The sequence below is a fragment of the Monodon monoceros genome, unplaced genomic scaffold (assembly GCF_005190385.1).
Source record: "Monodon monoceros isolate NGI ecotype Baffin Bay Population unplaced genomic scaffold, NGI_Narwhal_1 Super_Scaffold_10, whole genome shotgun sequence".
Taxonomy (NCBI): Eukaryota; Metazoa; Chordata; class Mammalia; order Artiodactyla; family Monodontidae; genus Monodon; species Monodon monoceros.
In genome coordinates this window covers 28,107,189-28,127,244 of record NW_021703766.1, presented here as the reverse complement: position 1 = coordinate 28,127,244, position 20,056 = coordinate 28,107,189, and the positions used below count along the sequence as shown (strand labels likewise).

General features: G+C 39.0%; 1 protein-coding gene across 1 annotated transcript in view; it reads left to right on the top strand.

Moving 5' to 3' along the window:
• CES5A (carboxylesterase 5A) overlaps positions 1-13,824 on the top strand; it is a 270,897-nt gene extending 257,073 nt beyond the window's left edge. Inside the window, 6 exon segments of the mRNA XM_029203017.1 lie at positions 1,332-1,479; positions 11,095-11,244; positions 11,457-11,460; positions 12,690-12,703; positions 13,185-13,238; positions 13,282-13,824. Coding sequence (XP_029058850.1) covers positions 1,332-1,479; positions 11,095-11,244; positions 11,457-11,460; positions 12,690-12,703; positions 13,185-13,238; positions 13,282-13,544 — 633 coding nt within the window. The 3' untranslated portion in view covers positions 13,545-13,824.
• Positions 13,825-20,056: the final 6,232 nt, after the last annotated feature.

The following is a 20,056-nucleotide window of genomic DNA, read 5'->3' as shown; positions in this document are numbered from 1 at the left end:
CCACGCAGGGGAACTTGCACCAGAACCTGGACCTGCTGCAGAGCCCTCACTTGCTCTGGGCCTGATTAAAAGCAGTTGGCCTTCAGAGGACCCAGTGAATGTGTCCCAGCAGCATTCCCTGGCGTGGTATACGCTGCCTCCAAATCCCAAAGAAACCTACGAAGGGCTGTGCCTTTGTCTTAGTGTTAGGGGGTTGAGGTGCAGTAACTTTTCCCAGTGTTCCCCAGAGCACCAGACTCCCAAGAACATCACCAATGTGGCAGACCTTGAACCTTTATGATGTTTCCCTTCCATCCTCTGGCATTTGTGCTGGGGCCACACTGAAGGACTGAAGACTGGGAGGCAGCCTGGTGTCAGGTCAAAAAAGCATGGGATGGGACTTCCCTGGTGACGCAGTGGTTGAGAGTCCACCTGCCGATGCAGGGGACATGGGTTCGTGCCCCGGTCCGGGAAGATCCCACATGCCGCGGAGCGGCTGGGCCCGTGAGCCATGGCCGCTGAGCCTGTGCGTCCGGAGCCTGTGCTCCGCAATGGGAGAGGCCACAACGGTGAGAAGCCCACGTACCGCAAAAAAAAAAAAAAAGCATGGGATGCTCTGTTAAAGGACTTGGCAATGGGTTTCAGAGGGAACTGACAGAACTGAAGGCCTGCTCTGTGCCAGGCAGCATGCTTTTCTTTTTGTATCTTGTGTGATCCTCTGAACAACAATTGTTGTTGAACAACTACAATAAATAAACAACAATTTTTTTTTTTCATAGAAGAGGTAACTCCAAGAGACCAACTCGCTTAGATCAAAGAGTAAAGGTCTGGAGACAGTGCTGGTACCAGGAGCAGGGCCAGCCTCAGGAGTGTGCAACCTGTGTAGTTCAAAGGGCCTCATGCTTAGAAGAGTCCTATACTTGGTTGAATGTTCTGTTGTCACTACCTTGAAATTCTTAGAGTTTTTGAACAAGGACCTCTCATTTTTCACTTTGCACTGGGCCGCACAAGCAACTTAGCCAGATCTGCCCAGGGGTGGCTGTTTCTGAAATATTTCAGAGAGGCGTGCATACTGTGATTAGAGAATGAGATTTGGATGCAGATAGACTTGTGAAGGAATCATGGTTCCACCACTTTGGACAAACCACTTAACCTCTCTAAACCTCAGTTCCCTCACCTGTCAAATGGGGCTGATTTTGATACTTGCATCATAGGGTCACTGCGTGGATTAAATGAGACAATGCATGTAAAGCACTTAGAATTTTGCCTGCAAAGGCAAATGTTTGACTGTTGTTGCTGTGTGTTGGCTATTGCTGTTGACCTAGATCTCTTGCAACCATGATGTTTTACAGCACATCCCTGTCCAGTATTTATACCTTGTGGCTAATGAATATTTCTACAACAAACACTCTCTGATTGATATACGAAATCGCTTCCTGGATTTGCTTGGAGATGTGTTCTTTGTGATCCCTGAGCTGGTCACAGCTCAATATCACAGAGGTGAGTCTCCTAGCACCGCTCCTCCTGCAAGGCTGGTGGCTGCAGGGATCCCTGTTGCCTGCTGACTGTCCACCTGCTCTGCCCTTCGGTTCCTTTGATGAGAGGGAGTTCCCAAGGCTGTCTGGGATATAGCCCTGCATGCTGACCTTTGCGGTTCCCCTGCCTTTCAGAGTTCAGGAATGTTGATCAGTCCTTGTTGTTTATATTCCTTCCCCTTCTTCAGGACCATGTAGAAAAGTTCTACCCCTCCATATTTTCTGGGGCCTGGACCCCGCTTTCCTTCCTCTTTGGAAGTATCGTCCCAAATGTCTTAACTCTAAGCAGTAGTGGAGCAATCAGAAAGAGAAGGTTACTCGTGGGGAAGCAAACCTGCCCTTCTTTCTTTTTAAACAATTTTTATTTTTATTTATTTTTTAAATTGAAGTGTAGTTGATTTACAAAGTTGTGCAAATTTATGCTGTACAGCAAAGTGATTCAGATATATATATGTGTATATATATATTCTTTTTAATATTCTCTTCCATTGTGGTTTATCACAGGATATTGAATATACTTCGCTGTGCTATACAGTAGGACCTTGTTGTTTATCTATTCTATATATAATAGTTTGCATCTGCTAACCCCAAACTCCCACTCCATCCCTCCCCACCCCCCTCCTGCTTGGCAACCACATGTCTATTCTCTATGTCTGAGTCTGTTTGTTTCATAGATAAGTTCATTTGTTGTCATATTTTAGATACCACATATAAGTGGAATCTCATATGGTATTTGTCTTTCTCTTTCTGACTTTCTTCACTTAGTATGATAATATCTAGGTCCATTCATGTCGCTGAAAATGGCATTATTTCATTCTTTTTATGGCTGAGTAATATATATATATATATACACACCCTACATCTTGTTTATCCATTCATCTGTCGATGGACATTTAGGTTGTTTCCATGTTTTGGCTATTGTGAATAGTGCTGCTATGAACATAGGGGTGCATGTATCTTTTTGAATTATAGTTTTGTCCAGATATAAGCCCAGGTGTGGGATTGCTGGATCATATGCCAACTTTATTTTTAGGTTTTGTTTTGTTTTGTTTTTTTGCGGTACACGTGCCTCTCACTGTTGTGGCCTCTCCCGTTGTGGAGCACAGGCTCCGGACGCGCAGGCTCAGTGGCCATGGTTCACGGGCCCAGCCGCTTCGTGGCATGTGGGATCCTCCAGGACCGGGACACGAACCCGCGTCCCCTGCATCGGCAGGCAGACTCTCAACCACTGTGCCACCAGGGAAGACCTATTTTTAGTTTTTTGAGGAAATTCCATACTGTTTTCCATAGTGGCTGCACCAACTTATATTCTCACCAACAGTGTAGGAGGGTTCCCTTTTCTCCACACCCTTTCCAGCATTTGTTATTTGTAGACTTTTTAATGATGGCCATTCTGACCGGTGTGAAATGGTATCCCATTGTAGTTTTGATTTGCATTTCTCTAATAATTAGTGATGCTGAGCACCTTTTCATGTGCCTGTTGGCCATGAGTATGTCTTGTTGGAGAAATGTCTATTTAGGTCTTCTGCCCATTTTTTGATTGGGTTGTTTGTTTTTTTTGTTGTTGTTGTTGAGTTATATTAACTGTTTGTTTATTTTGGAAATTAAGCCCTTGTCAGTCGCATCATTTGCAAACATTTTATCCAAGTCCATAGGTTGTCTTCTTGTTTTGTTTATGGTTTCCTTTGCTGTACAAAAGCTTGTAAGTTTGATTAGGTCCCATTCGTTTATTTTTGCTTTTATTTCCATTCCCTTGGGAGACTGACCTAAGAAAACATTGTTTCAATTTATGTCAGAGAATGTTTTGCCTATGTTGTCTTCTAGAAGTTTTATGGTGTCATGTCTTATGTTTAAGTCTTTAAGCCATTTTGAGCTTTATTTTTTTGTATGGTGTGAGGGTGTGTTCTAACTTCTTTGATTTACGTGTGGCTGTCCAGCTTTCTCAATGCCACTTGCTGAAGAGACTGTCTTTAAGATCTCAGAATGTAGGGATTGCAGAACGAATGGATTAAAAAAAAGTAATCCAACTATATGCTTTCTACAAGACACTCACTTTAGAATCAAAGATACAAATAGGTTGGAAGTGAAAGGATGGCAAGAGGTACATTCCATGCAAACAGTAACCAAAAGAGAGCTGTAGTGGCAATACTTAAATCAGACAAAATAGACTTTAAGGCTAAATAGTTACAGAGAAATTGTTACAGACTAAAAGAGACAGAGAAGCACATTATATAAGGATAAAATAGTGAATCCATCAAAAAGATATAGCAATTAAAAACCCAGATGTACCTTACAACAGAGCCCCAAAATATATGAAGCAAAAAATGACAGAATCAAAGGGAGAAACAGACAGTTTTACATTAATAGTTGGAGACTTCAACCCCACTTTCAATACTAGAACAACTATACAAAAGATAGACAAGGAAATAGAAAACTTGAACAATACTATAAACCAACTACATCAAACAGAAACATAAAGAACACTTCACCTAACAACAGCAGATTGCATATTCTTCTCAAGTACACATGGAACATCCTCAGCTATAGACCATATACTGGACCACAAAACAAGTCTCAGTAACTTTTAAAAAGATGTAAATCATACAGAGTGTCTTTTCCAACCACAGTGGAATGAAGTTAGAAATCAATAACGAAAGGAAATCTGGAAAATTCACAAATGTTTATAAATTAAACGGCACATTTTTATAGTTTAGAAAATTGTGGCAAAATATGCATAACAAAAATTTTTACCATTTTAATAATTTTTAAGTGTACAGTTCAGTAGAATTAAAGGTCATTCACATTATTGTGCAACCATACCACTGTCCATCCATCTCCAGAACATTTTCATCATCCCAAATTGAAACTCTGTACCCATTAAAAAATAACTCCCCACTCCTTCTGTCTCTATGAATTTGACTATTCTAGGCACTTCATATAAGTTGAATCATATAATATTTGTCCTTCTGTATCTGGCTTAATTCACTTGGCGTAATGCCTTTAAAGTTCATCCATGTTGTATCATGTATCAGAATTTCATTCTTTTCTAAGACTGAATAATATTCTATTGTATGTATATAACACATTTTGTTTATCCATTCGGCCATCAATGGACATTTGGGCTGTTTCCACCTTTGGTTGTTGTGAATAATGCTTCCATGAACATTGGTATACAAATATATCTGTTCAAGTTGTGGCTTTCACTTCTTGGGGTGCATACCCAGAGGTGTAATTGCTGGATCATATGGTTATTCTATGTTTAATTTTTTGAGGAACTGTCCTATTGTTTTCCACAGTGGCTGCACCATTTTACATTGTGCATTTATAATGCACAGGGTTCCAAGTTTTCCACATTTTTACCAACACTTGTTATTATCATTTTTAAGTAATAGCCATTGTAATAGGTGTGAAATAGTATCTTATTGTGGTTATGAGTTGCATTTCCCTAAGAATTAGTGATGTTGATATCGAATATCTTTTCATGTGCTTATTACCCATTTGTATATATTCTTTGGAGAAATGTTTATTCAAGTTCTTTGCCTATTTTTGAATTTAGCTGGTTTTTGTGTTGTTGTTACTGAGTTTTAGGAGTTCTTTACGTACTCTAGATATATTAATCTTTTATCAGATAAATGATTTGCAAACATTTTCTCCCATTCTGTGGATTGCCTTATTATTTTGTTGATAGTGTGCTTTGCTACAAAATAGTTTTTAAACAACAAACTCTTAAATAATCAATAGGTCAAAGAAGAAATTACAGGGAAAATCAGAACATACTTTGAGATGAATGAAAACAAAACCACAAGATTCTGAAACTTATGTGGCATGGTGAAAGCAGTGCTTAGAGAGAAATTTATAGCTGTAAGTGCATACATTAAAAAGCAAAAAAGGGCTTCCCTGGTGGCACAGTGGTTGAGAATATGCCTGCTAATGCAGGGGACACGGGTTCGAGCCCTGGTCTGTGAGGATCCCACATGCCACGGAGCAACTGGGCCCATGAGCCACAACTACTGAGCCTGCGTGTCTGGAGCCTGTGCTCCCCAACAAGAGAGGCCACGATAGTGAGAGGCCCGCGCACCACGATGAAGAGTGGCCCCCGCTTGCCACAACTAGAGATAGCCCTCACACAGAAACGAAGACCCAACACTGCAAAAATAAAAATAAATAAATAATAAACTCCTACCCCTAACATCTTAAAAAAAAAAAAAAAAAAGCAAAAACGATCTCAAATCAATAACCCAACCTTCCACCTTAAGTAACTAGAAAAATAAGAGCAAAGTAAATCCAACCAGAAGGAAGAATATAATAAAGATTAGAGCAGAGATAAATGAAATAGAGTATAAAATCAATAGAGAGAATGGATGAATATAAAATTTGGTTCTTTGAAAAACAACAGAGACTTCCCTGGTGGTGCAGTGGTTAAGAATCTGCCTGCCAATGCAGGGGACACAGGTTTGATCCCTGGTCCAGGAAGATCCCACGTGCTGTGGAGCAGCTAAGCCCGTGTGCCACAACTACTGAAGCCTGCACACCTAGAGCCCATGCTCTGCAATGAGAAGCCACCACAATGAGAAGCCCACGCACCACAACGAAGAGTAGCCCTTGCTCGCTGCCACAACTAGAGAAAGCCTGAGCACAGCAATAAAGACCCAATGCAGCCAAAGATAAAAGTAAATTAATTAATTTAAAAAATAAAAATAAAAGAGTGTTTATTGAAAAAAAAGAAAAACAACGAAATTGACAAACTTTTAATCAGACTGACCAAGAAAGAAAGAAGACTCAAATTAGAAATGAAAGGGAGTGCATTACTACAGACATTACAGAAATAAAAAGGATTATTATGAACAGGTATATGGCAACAAATTAGGTAGATGAAATTGAGAAATTCCTAGAAACACAAAAACTACAAAAACCAATTCAAGAAGAAATAGAAAGTCTGAATATACCTATGACAAAAGAAATTATTGAATCAGTAAGCAAAACCCTACCAACAAAGGAAATCCCAGGACCAGTTGTCTTCACTGGTGAATTCTAGCAAACATTTAAAGAAGAATTAAAACCAATCCTTCTCAACCCTTTCAAAAAATGAAAGAGGAGGGAATACTTCGTAACTCGTCCTATGAGACCAGTAGTACCCTGATAGTAAAGCCAGACAAAGACATCGCAAGAAAAGAAAACTATAGACCAATATCCCATATGAGCCTAGTTGCAAAAATCCTCAACAAAATCCTAGCTACTGAATCTAGCATATTAAAAGGATTGTATACCATAATCAATTGGGATTTATCCCAGGAATATAAGCATGGTTCAATATATGAAAATCAATCAATATAATATACCTTATTAATAGAATACAGGAAAAAACACACAGTTATCTTATTAGATGCAGAAAAAGCATTTGACAAAATTCAACACACATTCATGATGAAGACACTCAACAAACTAAGAATACACAGGACCTTGTTCAAACTGATAAAGGACTTATGTGAAAAACCCACAGCTGATATCTTACTTAATGGTGAAAGACTGAAATCTTTCCCTAAGATCAGGAACGAGATAAAGATGTTTCCTCCCACCATTTCTATTCAAGTTCTAGCGAGGACAAATTAAAAGGAATCTAAATTGGAAAGAAAGAAGCAAAACTGTCTCTATTCACAGATGGCATGATATTATGTGTAGAAAATTCTAAAGAATCCACAAAAAACCATGAGAGTTAATAAATTCAAAGTTTCAGGATACAAGATCAGCATACAAAAGTCAGTTTTATTTCTACACACTAGCAGTGAACAATCAAAAAATGAAATTAAGAGAACAACTTCATTTAGAATAGCATTAGCATCAGAAAGAATAAATTACTTAGAAATTAATATAACCAAGGAGGTACAAGATATGTGCACTGAAAATTATAAAACATTACTGAAAGAAATGAACGAATAAATGGTTTGGAAGATTTAGATTTAAGATGGCAATACTCCCAAATTTAATGCAATTCCCATCAAAATTCTGACTTCGTTTTTTGCAGAAATGGACAAGCTGATCCTAAAATTCATATGGAATTTCAGGGGACCCAGAATAGCCAAAATAATCTTGAAAAAGAACAAAGCTGGAAGACTCATATTTACTGATTTTAAAGCTCACTTACTACAAGGCAATGGTAATCAAGGTGGTGTGCTACTGGCATAAGAATAGACAAACAGATCAATGTCCAGAAATAAACCTATATATATCTATGGTCAATTGATTTACACAAGGCTGCCAAGACTATTCAATAGGGAAAAAATAGTCTTTTCAACAAATTGTGCTGGGACAACTGAATAACACATGCAAAAGAAGGAAATTGAACCCTACCCTCACACCATAATCAAAAATTAACTCAAAATAGTTATTTGTAGTGAGGTGGATGGACCTAGAGACTGTCATACAGAGTGATGTTGAGTCAGAAAGAGAAAAACAAATACTGCATGCTAAAACATATATATGGAATCTAAAAAAAATGGTTCTGAAGAACCTAGGGGCAGGACAGGAATAAAGACACAGACATAGAGAATGGACTTGAGGACATGGGGAGGGGGAAAGGTAAGCTGGGACGAAGTGAGAGTATGGCATGGACTTATATATACTACCAAATGTAAAATAGATAGCTAGTGGGAAGCAGCTGCATAGCACAGGGAGATCAGCTCGGTGCTTTGTGACCACCTAGAGGGGTGGGATAGGGAGGGTGGGAGGGAGACGCAAGAGGAAGGAGATATGGGGATATATGTGTATGTATAGCTGATTCACTTTGTTATAAAGCAGAAACTAACACACCATTGTAAAGCAATTATACTCCAATAAAGATGTTAAAAAAAAATAATTAACTCAAAATGGATCAGAGACCTAAATGTAAGAGGTGAAACTGTAAACCTCTTAGAAGAAAACAGGGTACATTTCTATGACCTCAGATTTGGCACTGGATTCTTAGATATAACACCAAAAATATAAACAAAAAAGAAAAAAATTGGACTTTATCAAAATTAAAAATTATTGTGCATTAAAGGACAATATAAAGAAAGTGAAAAGACAACCCACAGAATGGGAGAAAATATTTGCAAATCATATATCTGATAAGGGTCTATTATTCAGAATATATAAAGAACTCTTACAAGTAAACAAACAAACAAACAAAAAGCCCAAACAACTCAAATAAAAAATGGGCAAAGGATTGAATGGACATTTTTCCAAAGAAGATATACAAATGGCTAATAAGCACATGAAAATATGATCAACATCATTTGTTATTAAAGAAATGAAAATCATAACTACGAGATACCGCTTCACATCCACTAGAGTAGCTACAATAAGCAAACAAACAAAAAACAACAACAACAAATCCAGAAAATAACATGTTGTTGAGAATGTGGAGAAATTGGAACACTCATATACTGCTGATGGGAATGTAAAATGGTGCACCCGTTGTAGAAAACAGTTCGGCTGTTCCTCAAAAAGTTAAACGTAGAAGTATCAACAACCCAGCAAATACACTCCTAAGCAACTATACTCCAATAAAAATTTTTAAAAAATAGGTGGTCAAACAAAACTCTTGCATGAGTGTTCATAGCAGCCTTATTGTAACCAAAAAGAAGTAACAACCCAAATGTCCATCAATTGGTGAATAGATAAACAAAAGGTGGTGTATATCTATACAATGGATTATAATTTAGCCATGAAATATTGATACGTGCTACAATACGGATGAACCCTGGAAAAACTGCTAAGTGGAAGAAGCCCATAAAAGGTGATATGTTGTGTGATTCTATTTATGTGAAATGTCCAGAGTAGGCAAATCTATAGCACCATAAAATTCCCAAGGGCTAAGGGGAGGGGTGAGTGAGGGAATGACTGCTTGATGGGTCTGGGTTTCTGTCTGAGGTGATGAAAATGTTCTGGACCTAGATAGTGGTGATGCTTGCACAACATTCTGCACGTACTAACAGCCACTGAATTATACACTTTGAAATTGTTAAAATGCTGACTTTTATGTTGGTGGATTTTTAAAAATTACTGTGAAGAAAATGCAAAAGCAAGCCACAGACTGGAAGAAAATATTCACAATACAAATCTGACAAAAAATTCAAATCCAGAATAGAAGAACTCTTACAGTTCAGTAGTGAAAAGACAAATATCCCAATTACAAATGGGTAAAAGGCTTGAAAAGACATTTCACTAAAGAGGATGAATGAAAGCAAAATGCACATGAAAAGGTGCTCGACATTGCCATCAGGGAAATGCAAAGTGAAACCAAAATGAGGCAACCATTTACACCGCTAAAATGGCTAATATTAAAAACTCAAACCATATACCGAAAAGTATTGCCAAGGATGTGGAATGTTCAGAACTTCTGGTGGGAATGTGAAATGGTTACAATCACCCTGGAAAACTGTAAGTTTCTTATAGACATACACCTACCCTGTTACTCAACCACAGAAAAGACTTGTATATGGATATCCACAGCAGCTTTAATCATAATAGCCCAAAATTGGAAAGAGCCCAAAATGTCTATCATCAGATGAATGGATAAGTAATTTATGGTATATTCATGCAGTAGCTTACTACTTGGTGATTAGGAGTCAATTATTGATACAGGCAAAACATGGATGAAGCTCAAAAGCATTATGCTGAGCAAAAGAAGCCGGATACAAAAGAGTATATTTTGTGTTATTCCATACAGAGTTCAAGAACAAGCAAAATTAATCAATTGTGATAGGAATAAAAACTTTGGTTTTCTCTTGGTAGAGTGACTAGAAGGAGATACAAGGGAACTTCTGGGGTGATGGAAATGCTCTGTATCCTGCTTGGGGTGGTGTTTGCATGAACGTGCATGCATTTGCAAAAACTCATCAAAATGTACACTTAAAATCTGTGCTTTTTATTGTCCATACATGATACTTCTATTAAAAGAGAAAATGAGAGGAAAGGAAGCAGAGATAATAAGGCAACTTCACTGTAAGGCTTGCTAGAAGGAATTTAGAGAAATAAGCCAGTAACTGGAGGGGAAGTTGAGACCAAGAGTATGTATTGATATGTTTGTGTGTGCTTCTGTGTGTGTGTGCCCATATGTGTGTGCACACGTGTGTGTGCTTTAATGAGAGACTTTGTAAGCATGTTTGCTACTGATGGTGATGATCCAATAGAGAAAAACTGACGATGCAGAGAAAGAGGGGAAATTACTTTAGAAGAGAGGTGAAGAAACACAGGATGCAGCAGAGCATCTGGTAGCAGGAAATAATTTTGTTCTGTTTTCCCCAGACAGTTGAACCAGGGTCAAACAAAGGAAGTCACAAGGAGGTAGATCTCGGATCAGTATAAAGGGTTTTTTTTTGAGAAGTAGTACTGTTGCCCTCTCAGGCCACCCTGAGGGGTAGTGAGTTCTGTCTCCAGGGGCACGAGGGCCACTGTAGCAGGAAACACTAGCCTCACATTGTCTCTGGGCTGTTCCACCCACGAGTCTGTGGATCCCAGACTAGGTGGACGGAAATGCAGGGCTAGCCCCTACTGCCCGCTGCATGCATGCCTGCCACAAACCCTTCCTACCTTTCTGCAGATGCCGGTGCGCCTGTCTACTTCTATGAGTTTCAGCATCGGCCCCAGTGCTTAAAGGATAAGAAGCCACCTTTGGTCAAAGCTGATCACACTGATGAAATCCGCTTTGTCTTTGGAGGTGCCTTCCTGAAGGGCGACATTGTCATGTTTGGTAAGAAACTGGCTTCAGGGGCTCCTGCTCTTGCAGGAACACGAGCTTGGGATGAGTTGGGGAGAAGATGAGAATCTCCATTGTTAGCGCGAAGCCTCACCAACCGCAACACTATGCAGGGGCTGGGAGGACTGGCAGGGTGGTTTACAGACACAACCTTTCCCTGGAGAATGTCTCCACTCGTAGTTTTAGAAAAAGAGGCCATGAAAAAGAGGGGCCAACATTTGCTTGATGAGTGTTTTTCTCTGGACTAAAGCCTATAGGGGTGGGCACTTGGGAGCACTCATGCAATCTGATTTTTTTGGAAAAAAAAAAAAAACCCACTTACTTCCTTCTCTTTGACACCTGGTCTCACCCTCCCTGCCCTTCCCAGAGCTCCCGTGAGGCTACCACTCAGGGCTTTCAAAGGCAAGAACCACATTTTTCATAATTGCAGCTGAAAGTTGTCTGGATCCAGGTGATCTAATGTAAATGCTTGTGAACTATTTCTGGTGAGGTTAGCTCATTTATTCCTGAATTTATGACCTGTTCAGTGCCTAAAATAATAAGCCAATCAGATAAGGTTATCAAAATTTAAAAAACCATAGGAACTACACACAGGAGTTATGACTAAACTATTTAGTTAAAAAATTGCACAGTGTAGGCTCTTAACCAGTTCATGCTAGCCTCTCCATGAAAAGGACAGAACCTCTCCTCTAGAGTGTGTCTGTGCAGTGCGGTTTGTCCATTGTTTTATTTATTCTTTCTTATCTTATAATGCCAATACTAACAGAACTACCTCCTAGGTTGTCATAAGGATTAAATGAAACAATTCTCATAAATCATATGGTGAGTGCTTAAGAAATATTACTATTATTATTACTCAGTAACCATCACTGAACCTGTACTATGTGATGGGCACGTGGACTCTCAAAAATGGAAAAAATGAACAACATATGTATGTATCAAAGGGTTAAATTCCTTGATATCTAAAGAGCTCATAAAATCAATGAGAAAAACACAACCCAGTCAAAAACTGGGTAACAGATATAAATAGTTTATGGAAAGGGAAACATGTGGCTTTTAAACATAAAAATCCATTCAACCTCGCTCATAGCAAAGAGGATTAAAAACTAACCTTGACCAAGGACTCATTTTTCATAGATCAAGGTTAGGAAGAACATTTTACATAATGTATTTGAGCAGGTGGGGGAAAATTGATAACCTCATATGTCAATGGAAAACTCTATCAAAATTTAAAATGTGTGTAGTTTTTAGCCCAGCAATTCAACTTCTGGAATTTTTTATGCAATTATACTTCCACATGTGCAAAAATATACAAACACGCACTAAAACATTGCTTTTACAAGCAAAAGATTGAAAAAAATGTCAAGACCCATCAATACAGTACTGGATACATGAATTATATATTTACATATATATATTTATGTATTGTATATTTATAGAGCAACAAAGAAGAGTAAATGGAAGGTTTATAGGCAGCAATATGGAACTAACTCCTGGATACAATTTTAGTGAAAGAGAAAGATGTATAATGTGTGTCCACTGTAGCATCAAGTGTGTTAAAAGTGTCTGCTTAAACCCTCATGCACGTCTAGACTCCTTCGGAAGTTCCCTCAAGAATGTGGTAACAATGGTTGCCTCTGAGGCTGGTGACTCGGTGACTAGAGGGAAGAGACGGAGAAACTTACTTTCATTAGATATACTTCCTGCATTTTGAACTTTGTGCTTTAAGCAGTGTTACATTTTCAAATAAAGAAGTACAATAATTGATTGATTGATCGAGAGAGAGAGGTGTCTCTGTCCCCAAGGAACTTGCAGTCCCGTGGAAAGGGCAGGAAGAGCATTGGATGGTCAGGGAAGATGTGTGTTCAGCCTCCACCATTTGGAAACATGATTTTTCAGGCAAGTCAGTATCTGCAAATACGCGATGAGTGCAGTGAAACGGCTGAGCAGGAACATGTTGCGATATTGGGCTAACTTTGCTCGGACTGGTTAAGTGAACCTCCCAGCTTCCTCCGTAACCAGGTGTTTGAGGCTGAAAATCTCTCACTTCCAGGAATCCTAATGGGGAAGGCCTGCCCCTGTGGCTGGCCTACGATCAGACCGAAGAATACTTACAGCTGGACTTGAACATGAGTGTGGGACAGAGACTGAAAGAGCTGGAGCTGGAGTTTTGGACGGACACCCTCCCCCTGATGATGTCCTCTTCCAGAACGCTCCTTGCTTCTCTTTCTTTCTTAACCTTCCTTTCTCTGCTCCTGCCTTTCATTTTCTCTTTTGCTCCTATCTTTGTGTGATTCTGGTTTTCCTTCTCCTTCTGCGGTTTCTCCCACAATCATTAGCTTCATCTGTGTTTAGCTTCTTTATTGGAGTCAACTGCTTTAGCTGATGTTTTGGGAACTTGGGGATGATCGTTAAAGAATTATTTTCAACGTCAAAAAACGCAATTTGGGGCTTCCCTGGTGGCGCAGTGGTTGAGAGCCTGCCTGCCGATGCAGGGGACATGGGTTCATGCCCCGGTCCGGGAAGATCCCACATGCCACGGAGCGGCTGGGCCCGTGAGCCATGGCCGCTGAGGCTGCGCATCCGGAGCCTGTGCTCCGCAACGGGAGAGGCCACAACACTAAGAGGCCCGCGTACCGCAGGAAAAAAAAAACAAAAACGCAATTTGCCTTGGAAAGCTACCAGATTTCTTCAATAAATCTGCAGGAGGGCTGGCCTATTAGTTGGCATCATAATGATCTTGTTACTCATATAAAATAAAATAAGAATGCAAAATATGTACAGGGAGCAGAATTTAATTATGGGCTGAAAACTCTCCCCCTCTACCCCAGCATCCAAGATGAAGTGAACTTTCTAACATGTCTTGGTGTGTGTTACCTGAATTATGTGTCCTCCAACCCCCATCTAGGTGGGTTTTAGCCACGAACCAAGCATGGATGTCCTGAACATCACTGCCTTGAACTGGCTCTCTTCTCTGGCTCAGGAGTTATGTCGGGGAGAGGGACACACCAGAGACCCTGCTCAGAAATGGAAAACAGACATCCTCCAAGTTCTGGAATGCAGAAGTCAAACACCAGGCAGCAAGTTCAGTCAGAGATTTCCAAGAAGAAAGGATGTTTTACTGATGGGGTGGAGACTAATCCATCATTCAATAAATCTACATTGGGTGCCTGATATGTACCAGCAATAGCCCCACTGGGGTTACAACGGTTAACAAAGACATACTCTCCATCAAATGGTGAGCAAACAGACAGTAAGCAAACATTCACACAAGTGACTATCTTAAGATATATAGTTGAAGAGTTCACTTAGTAAAGGAAGGTGTTTTAAGAAAGTGTAAGAGGGGAACCTAATTGAGGTGAAAGTCTTAGGAAGTCTCTCTGGAGAAATAACATTTGTAATAAGAAAGGATGAATTAAAGTTAACCAGATGATAAGTAGGGAGAATGTTATACATACCATCATTCAAAGGATGCACTTTTACTTTTTATATAATTCCTGTTACATCCATATAATTTACCCAGGTAATTACTATTTATTTCTGATTCCTTCCAAGTTACACGAAGTACATAGAATAGGAGGGTCTCTGAAATGTCAGTAACTTACAGTTCTTCTGGGTCAGAGATCTTCAACTTATAGCCTGAATCTGACCTCCAGAAGAGTTTTGGTTAGCTCACACAATGTCAAATATGTTTTGGAATTAGTTTCCACCTAATTTTAAATTAGGGACATTTCACATTAAAAGCCATACTTCCAGCTTCTCAAAAACAACAACAGATCTGGCAACATTAGAACTGTATTCCCACATGGTAACTAGGGCTTCTGAAAGCCCATATAACACCTTCGTGCAAATTAGAAGGTATCCTTTTCTCAAAACCCTCTACAGAAAATATCTACATCTATGATGTGAATGACGTGTCCTCTGAAATAGTGTCTTTGTGCAATGCACAACCTTCATAACTGTTCTCAGTGACCCTGATAAAACAATCTGCAGGAGCTGAGGAGTGACTATCCCTTTACAAAGGCATGAACTCTCAACTTTCCCCAGTCCTCACTATTCTCCATTGTCTTGGTCCTGGCCCATTTCAAAACTCACTGATATTACCTGCCCCCTGAAGGTGTTTAAGTTTGGACCCCTTACCTCTCAATTTACAGTAATCTGCAAGGGGGAAGAGACTCACCCAAGATGACCTGTGAGTTAGCAGCAAGTCAACACCAGGCCTTGAGTCTCTTGCCACTCCAGTGCAAGACTCTTCCTGCCGTGCTGCCTTCCTCCCTCAGCAGATGGTCCAAAGCTGTTGGATTATCTCTAGTTTAGGTGATTTTGAGAGTTGTGGATCAGTGATGTTCGGGCCATTTTATGGTTGTTAAAAGAGGGACTGAGCCGCATACAAGCAAGCTGGAAATTCAGTTGCCTCTGCAGCTGCAGAAGGCTAATTTCTACATTGGTATTTGGTAAAACTAACAGCTAGAAAAATATCACTCAACTCATAGATTTTTAAATATTATTATATTAAATGAAATTACACATTATATACGGCTTGCAGTCCTAGTGTCATCAAATATGGTTCTTATTTTGGTTGGTACCTTGCAGGAGGAAGCATATATCCACTTCATCCAGATACAGGGCCCTCTTCCCTCCTTGTTCCTGTCCACATGCAATCAAATGTTTTATCAAATTAAAGTTGAAATATAAATGACAGTTGGAGGGCTTCCCTGGTGGCGCAGTGGTTGAGAGTCTGCCTGCCAATGCAGGGGACACGGGTTCGTGCCCCAGTCCAGGAAGATCCCACATGCCGCGGAGCGGCCAGGCCCGTGAGCCATGGTCGCTGAGTCTGCACGTCCATAGCCTGTGCTCCGCAACGGGAGAGGCTCAACAGTGAGAGGCCCGCGTACCGCAAAAAAAAAAAAAAAAAAAAATGACAGTTGACATCCAGGTTTTTTTCATTTAATTTAGAATTTTATATGGGGTGTAAGTAGAAGATACACTTGGAGGGTTTTTCCAAAATCCAGTGCCCTTCCACACCCAGTCCAACTTAGGCATAATCTTCTTGGGTAGGACTTGGGAATCTATATTTTCAGGTTTTACGTGTTCAGTGTACACGCTGAATAAGAACTGCTGAGCATTAAGCATGTGTCATATGTATTTTCCAAGTTGCCAGAGGGTCTTTAAAAAATCAGCTTTTATGGGGCATGGCCAAGATGGCAGAGTAGGAAGATCCCAATTTCACCTATTTTCATGGGCACACCTAACTTACACCTATTTACAGACCAACTATCAATGAGAATGACCTGAAGACTAGCAGAAAAGATCTTGTATAATTAAAGATATTAATTTTAAAAGGAACTACAATGAGATGGGTAGGAGGCACAGAGATGTCATATAGTCAAGATCCATACCCCTGCATAGGCAACCCACAAACAGGATTATAATTACAATTGCAGAGGTTCCCCTCAAGAGTGAGGGGTCAAAGCCCCACACTGGGCTCCCCAGTCCAGGGGTCCTGCACTGGGAAGATGAGCCCCCAGCACATTTGACTTTGAAGACCAGTGGGTCTAACTTTCATGAGAGACAGAGGGCTGTAGAAAATAGAGACTCCATTCTTAAGGGCACACACAAAATTTCACATGCTTGGAGATCCAGGGCAGAAGCAGGAATTTGAAATGACCTGGGTCAGACTCATTACAGAAGGCGAACATCACCTTGATACTGAAACCAGGCAAAGATATCACAAAAAAGAAAATTGCAGGTCAATATCACTAATGAACATAGATGCAAATTCCTTAACAAAATATTAGCAAATTGAATTCAACAACGCATTAAAAGGAACATATACCATGATCAAGCAGAATTTATGCCAGACATGCAAGGATAGTTCAATATCTGCAAACTGATCACTGTGAAACACCACATCAACAAATTGAAGAATAAAAATCATGTGATAATTTCAATAGATATAGAAGAATCTTTTGACAAATTTTGACATCCATTTATGATAAAAACTCTCAAAAAAGTGGATGTAGAGGGAACAAATCTCAACATAATATAGGCCATATATGACAAACCCACAGGTAACATCATACTCGATAGTGAAAAGCTGGAAGCATTTCCTCTAAGGTCAGGAACAAGATAAGGATGCCCACTTTCACCACTTTTATTCAGCTTAGTACTGGAAGTCTTAGCCACAGAACTTTGAAAAGAAAAAGAAATAAAAGGAATCCAGATTGGAAGAAAGAAGTAAAACTGTTACTGTTTGCAGATGACATGATACTATATAAAGAATATCCTAAAGACACCACTGAAAAAAAAATTAGAAGTCATCAGTGAATTCAGTAAAATTGCAGGATACAAAATTAATATACAGAAATCTGTTGTGTTTCTATACACTAACAATGAGCTACCAGAAAGAGAAATTTAGAAAACTATCCCATTCACAATCACATCAAAAAGAATAAAATACCTAGCAATAAATCTAACTAAGGTGATAAAAGACCTGTACTCAGAAAACTGTAAGACACTGATGAAAAAATTGAACATGACACAAACAAATGGAAAGATATACCATGCTCATGGATTGGAAAAATTGACATTGTTAATATGACCCTACTACCCAAGGCAATCTACAGATTCAACACAATTCCTATCAATATACCTATGGAATTTTTCACAGAACTAGAACTAGTATTTCCAAAATTTGTATGGAAATACAAAAGACCCAGAATAGCCAAAAAAATATTGAGAAAGAAGAACAAAACTGGAGGTATCATGTTTCTTGATTTCAAACTCTGGTACAAAGCTACAGTAATTGAAACAGTATGATACTGGCATACACACACACACACACACACACACAAAGACACATAGATCAGTGGAACAGAAGAGAGAGTCCAGAAGTGAATTCACACTTATATGGCCAATTAATGTAGGACAAAGTTAGCAAGAGTATACAATGGGGTAAAGACAGCCTCTTCAAAAAATGGTGCTGGGAAAACTGGACAGCAACATGCAAAAGAATCAAATGACTGCTTTCTCACACCATATACAAAAATACATTCAAAATGGATTAAAGACTTGAATGTAGGACCCGAAACCATAAAATTTGTAGAAGAAAACATAGCCAGTACATTATTTGACATCAGTCTTAGCAATATTTTTTTTTGGATCTGTCTCCCCAGGTAAGGGAAACAAAAGCCAAAACAAACAAATGGAGCTACATCAAACTAAAAAGGTTTTACACAGCAAAGGAAGCTATCAACAAAACAAAAAGGCCATCTATTGAATGGGCGAAGATATTTGCAAATGATATATATGATAAGGGGTTAATATCCAAAATATACAAAGAACTCAAAACTCAACATCGATAAAACAAACAACCTGATTTTAAAATGGTCAGAGGACCTGAACAGACATTTTTCCAAAGAAGATATACAAAGGCCAACAGGCACATGAAAAGATGTTCAGCATCACTAATCATCAGGGAAATGAAAATCAAAACCACAAGGCGATATCACTCACACCTGTTAGAATGACTGTCATCAAAAAGATAACAAATAGCAAGTATTGGGGAGGATGTGGAGGAAAGGGAACCCTTGGCATTGTTGGTGGGAATGTAAATTTGGTGCAGTTACTATGCAAAACAGTACAGAGAATTCTCAAAAAAATGAAAATAGAACTGCCATATGATCCAGCAGTTTTACTCCTGGGTATTTTTCCAAAGGAGACATAAACACTAATTTGAAAAGGTATATGTATCCCTATGTTCATTCATTGCAGAATTATTTACAATAGGTAAGATATGGAAGCAACCTAAGTGCCCATCAATAGGTGGACATAGAAGATGTGGTGTGTGTGTGTGTGTGTGTGTGTGTGTGTGTGTGTGTGTGTATGGCTGAGTATATATATATATATATACTCAGCCATAAAAAAAGAATGAAATCTTGCCATTTTTGACAATATGGATGGACCTAGAGGTTATTATGTTAAGCAAAATAAGTCAGACAAAGAAAGACAAATATCATGATTTCACTTATATGTGTAATCTAAAACACAAAACAAATGAACAAACATAACGAAACAGAAACATAGTCATAGATGCAGAGAACAAACAGGTGGTTGTCAGAGGAGTGGGGGTTGGGGAGAAGAGAAGAACAGGGGAGGGAGATTAAGAAATACAAACTTCCAGCTGTAAAAAAATGAGTCATGACGTGAAATACCCAGTGTGTGGAATATAGTCAATAATTATGTGTTATTGTATGGTGAGAGATGGTAACTAGACTTATCATGGTGCTTTTTTTGAAATATATAGAAATAACAGATCACTATGTTGTGTAACAGGAACTAACAGTGTTGTAGGGCAATTACACTTCAAAAACAAACAAACGAGTGAACAGAAACTAGCAAACTTATATAAAAAGAGATTGTATTTGTGGTTACGAGAGGCAGGGGTGAGGGAGGGGAAATTGTATGAATGTTGTCAAAAGGTACAAACTTCCAGTTATCAGATAAATAAGTACTAGAGATATAATGTACAGCATAATAAATATAATTAACACTGCCATATGTTATAGAGAAAGTTGTTAAGAGAGTAAATTCTAAGAGTTTTCATCACAAGGAGAAAAAGGTTTTCTGTTTCTTTAATTTTGTATCTGTATGAGATGATGGCTGTTCACTAAACTTACCGTGGTCATCATTTCATGATACATATAAGTCAAATCATTATGCTGTACACCTTCAACTTACACAGTGCTATATGTCAATTGTATCTCAACAAAACTAGAAGAAAAAAATCAGCTTTCATATCTGACTG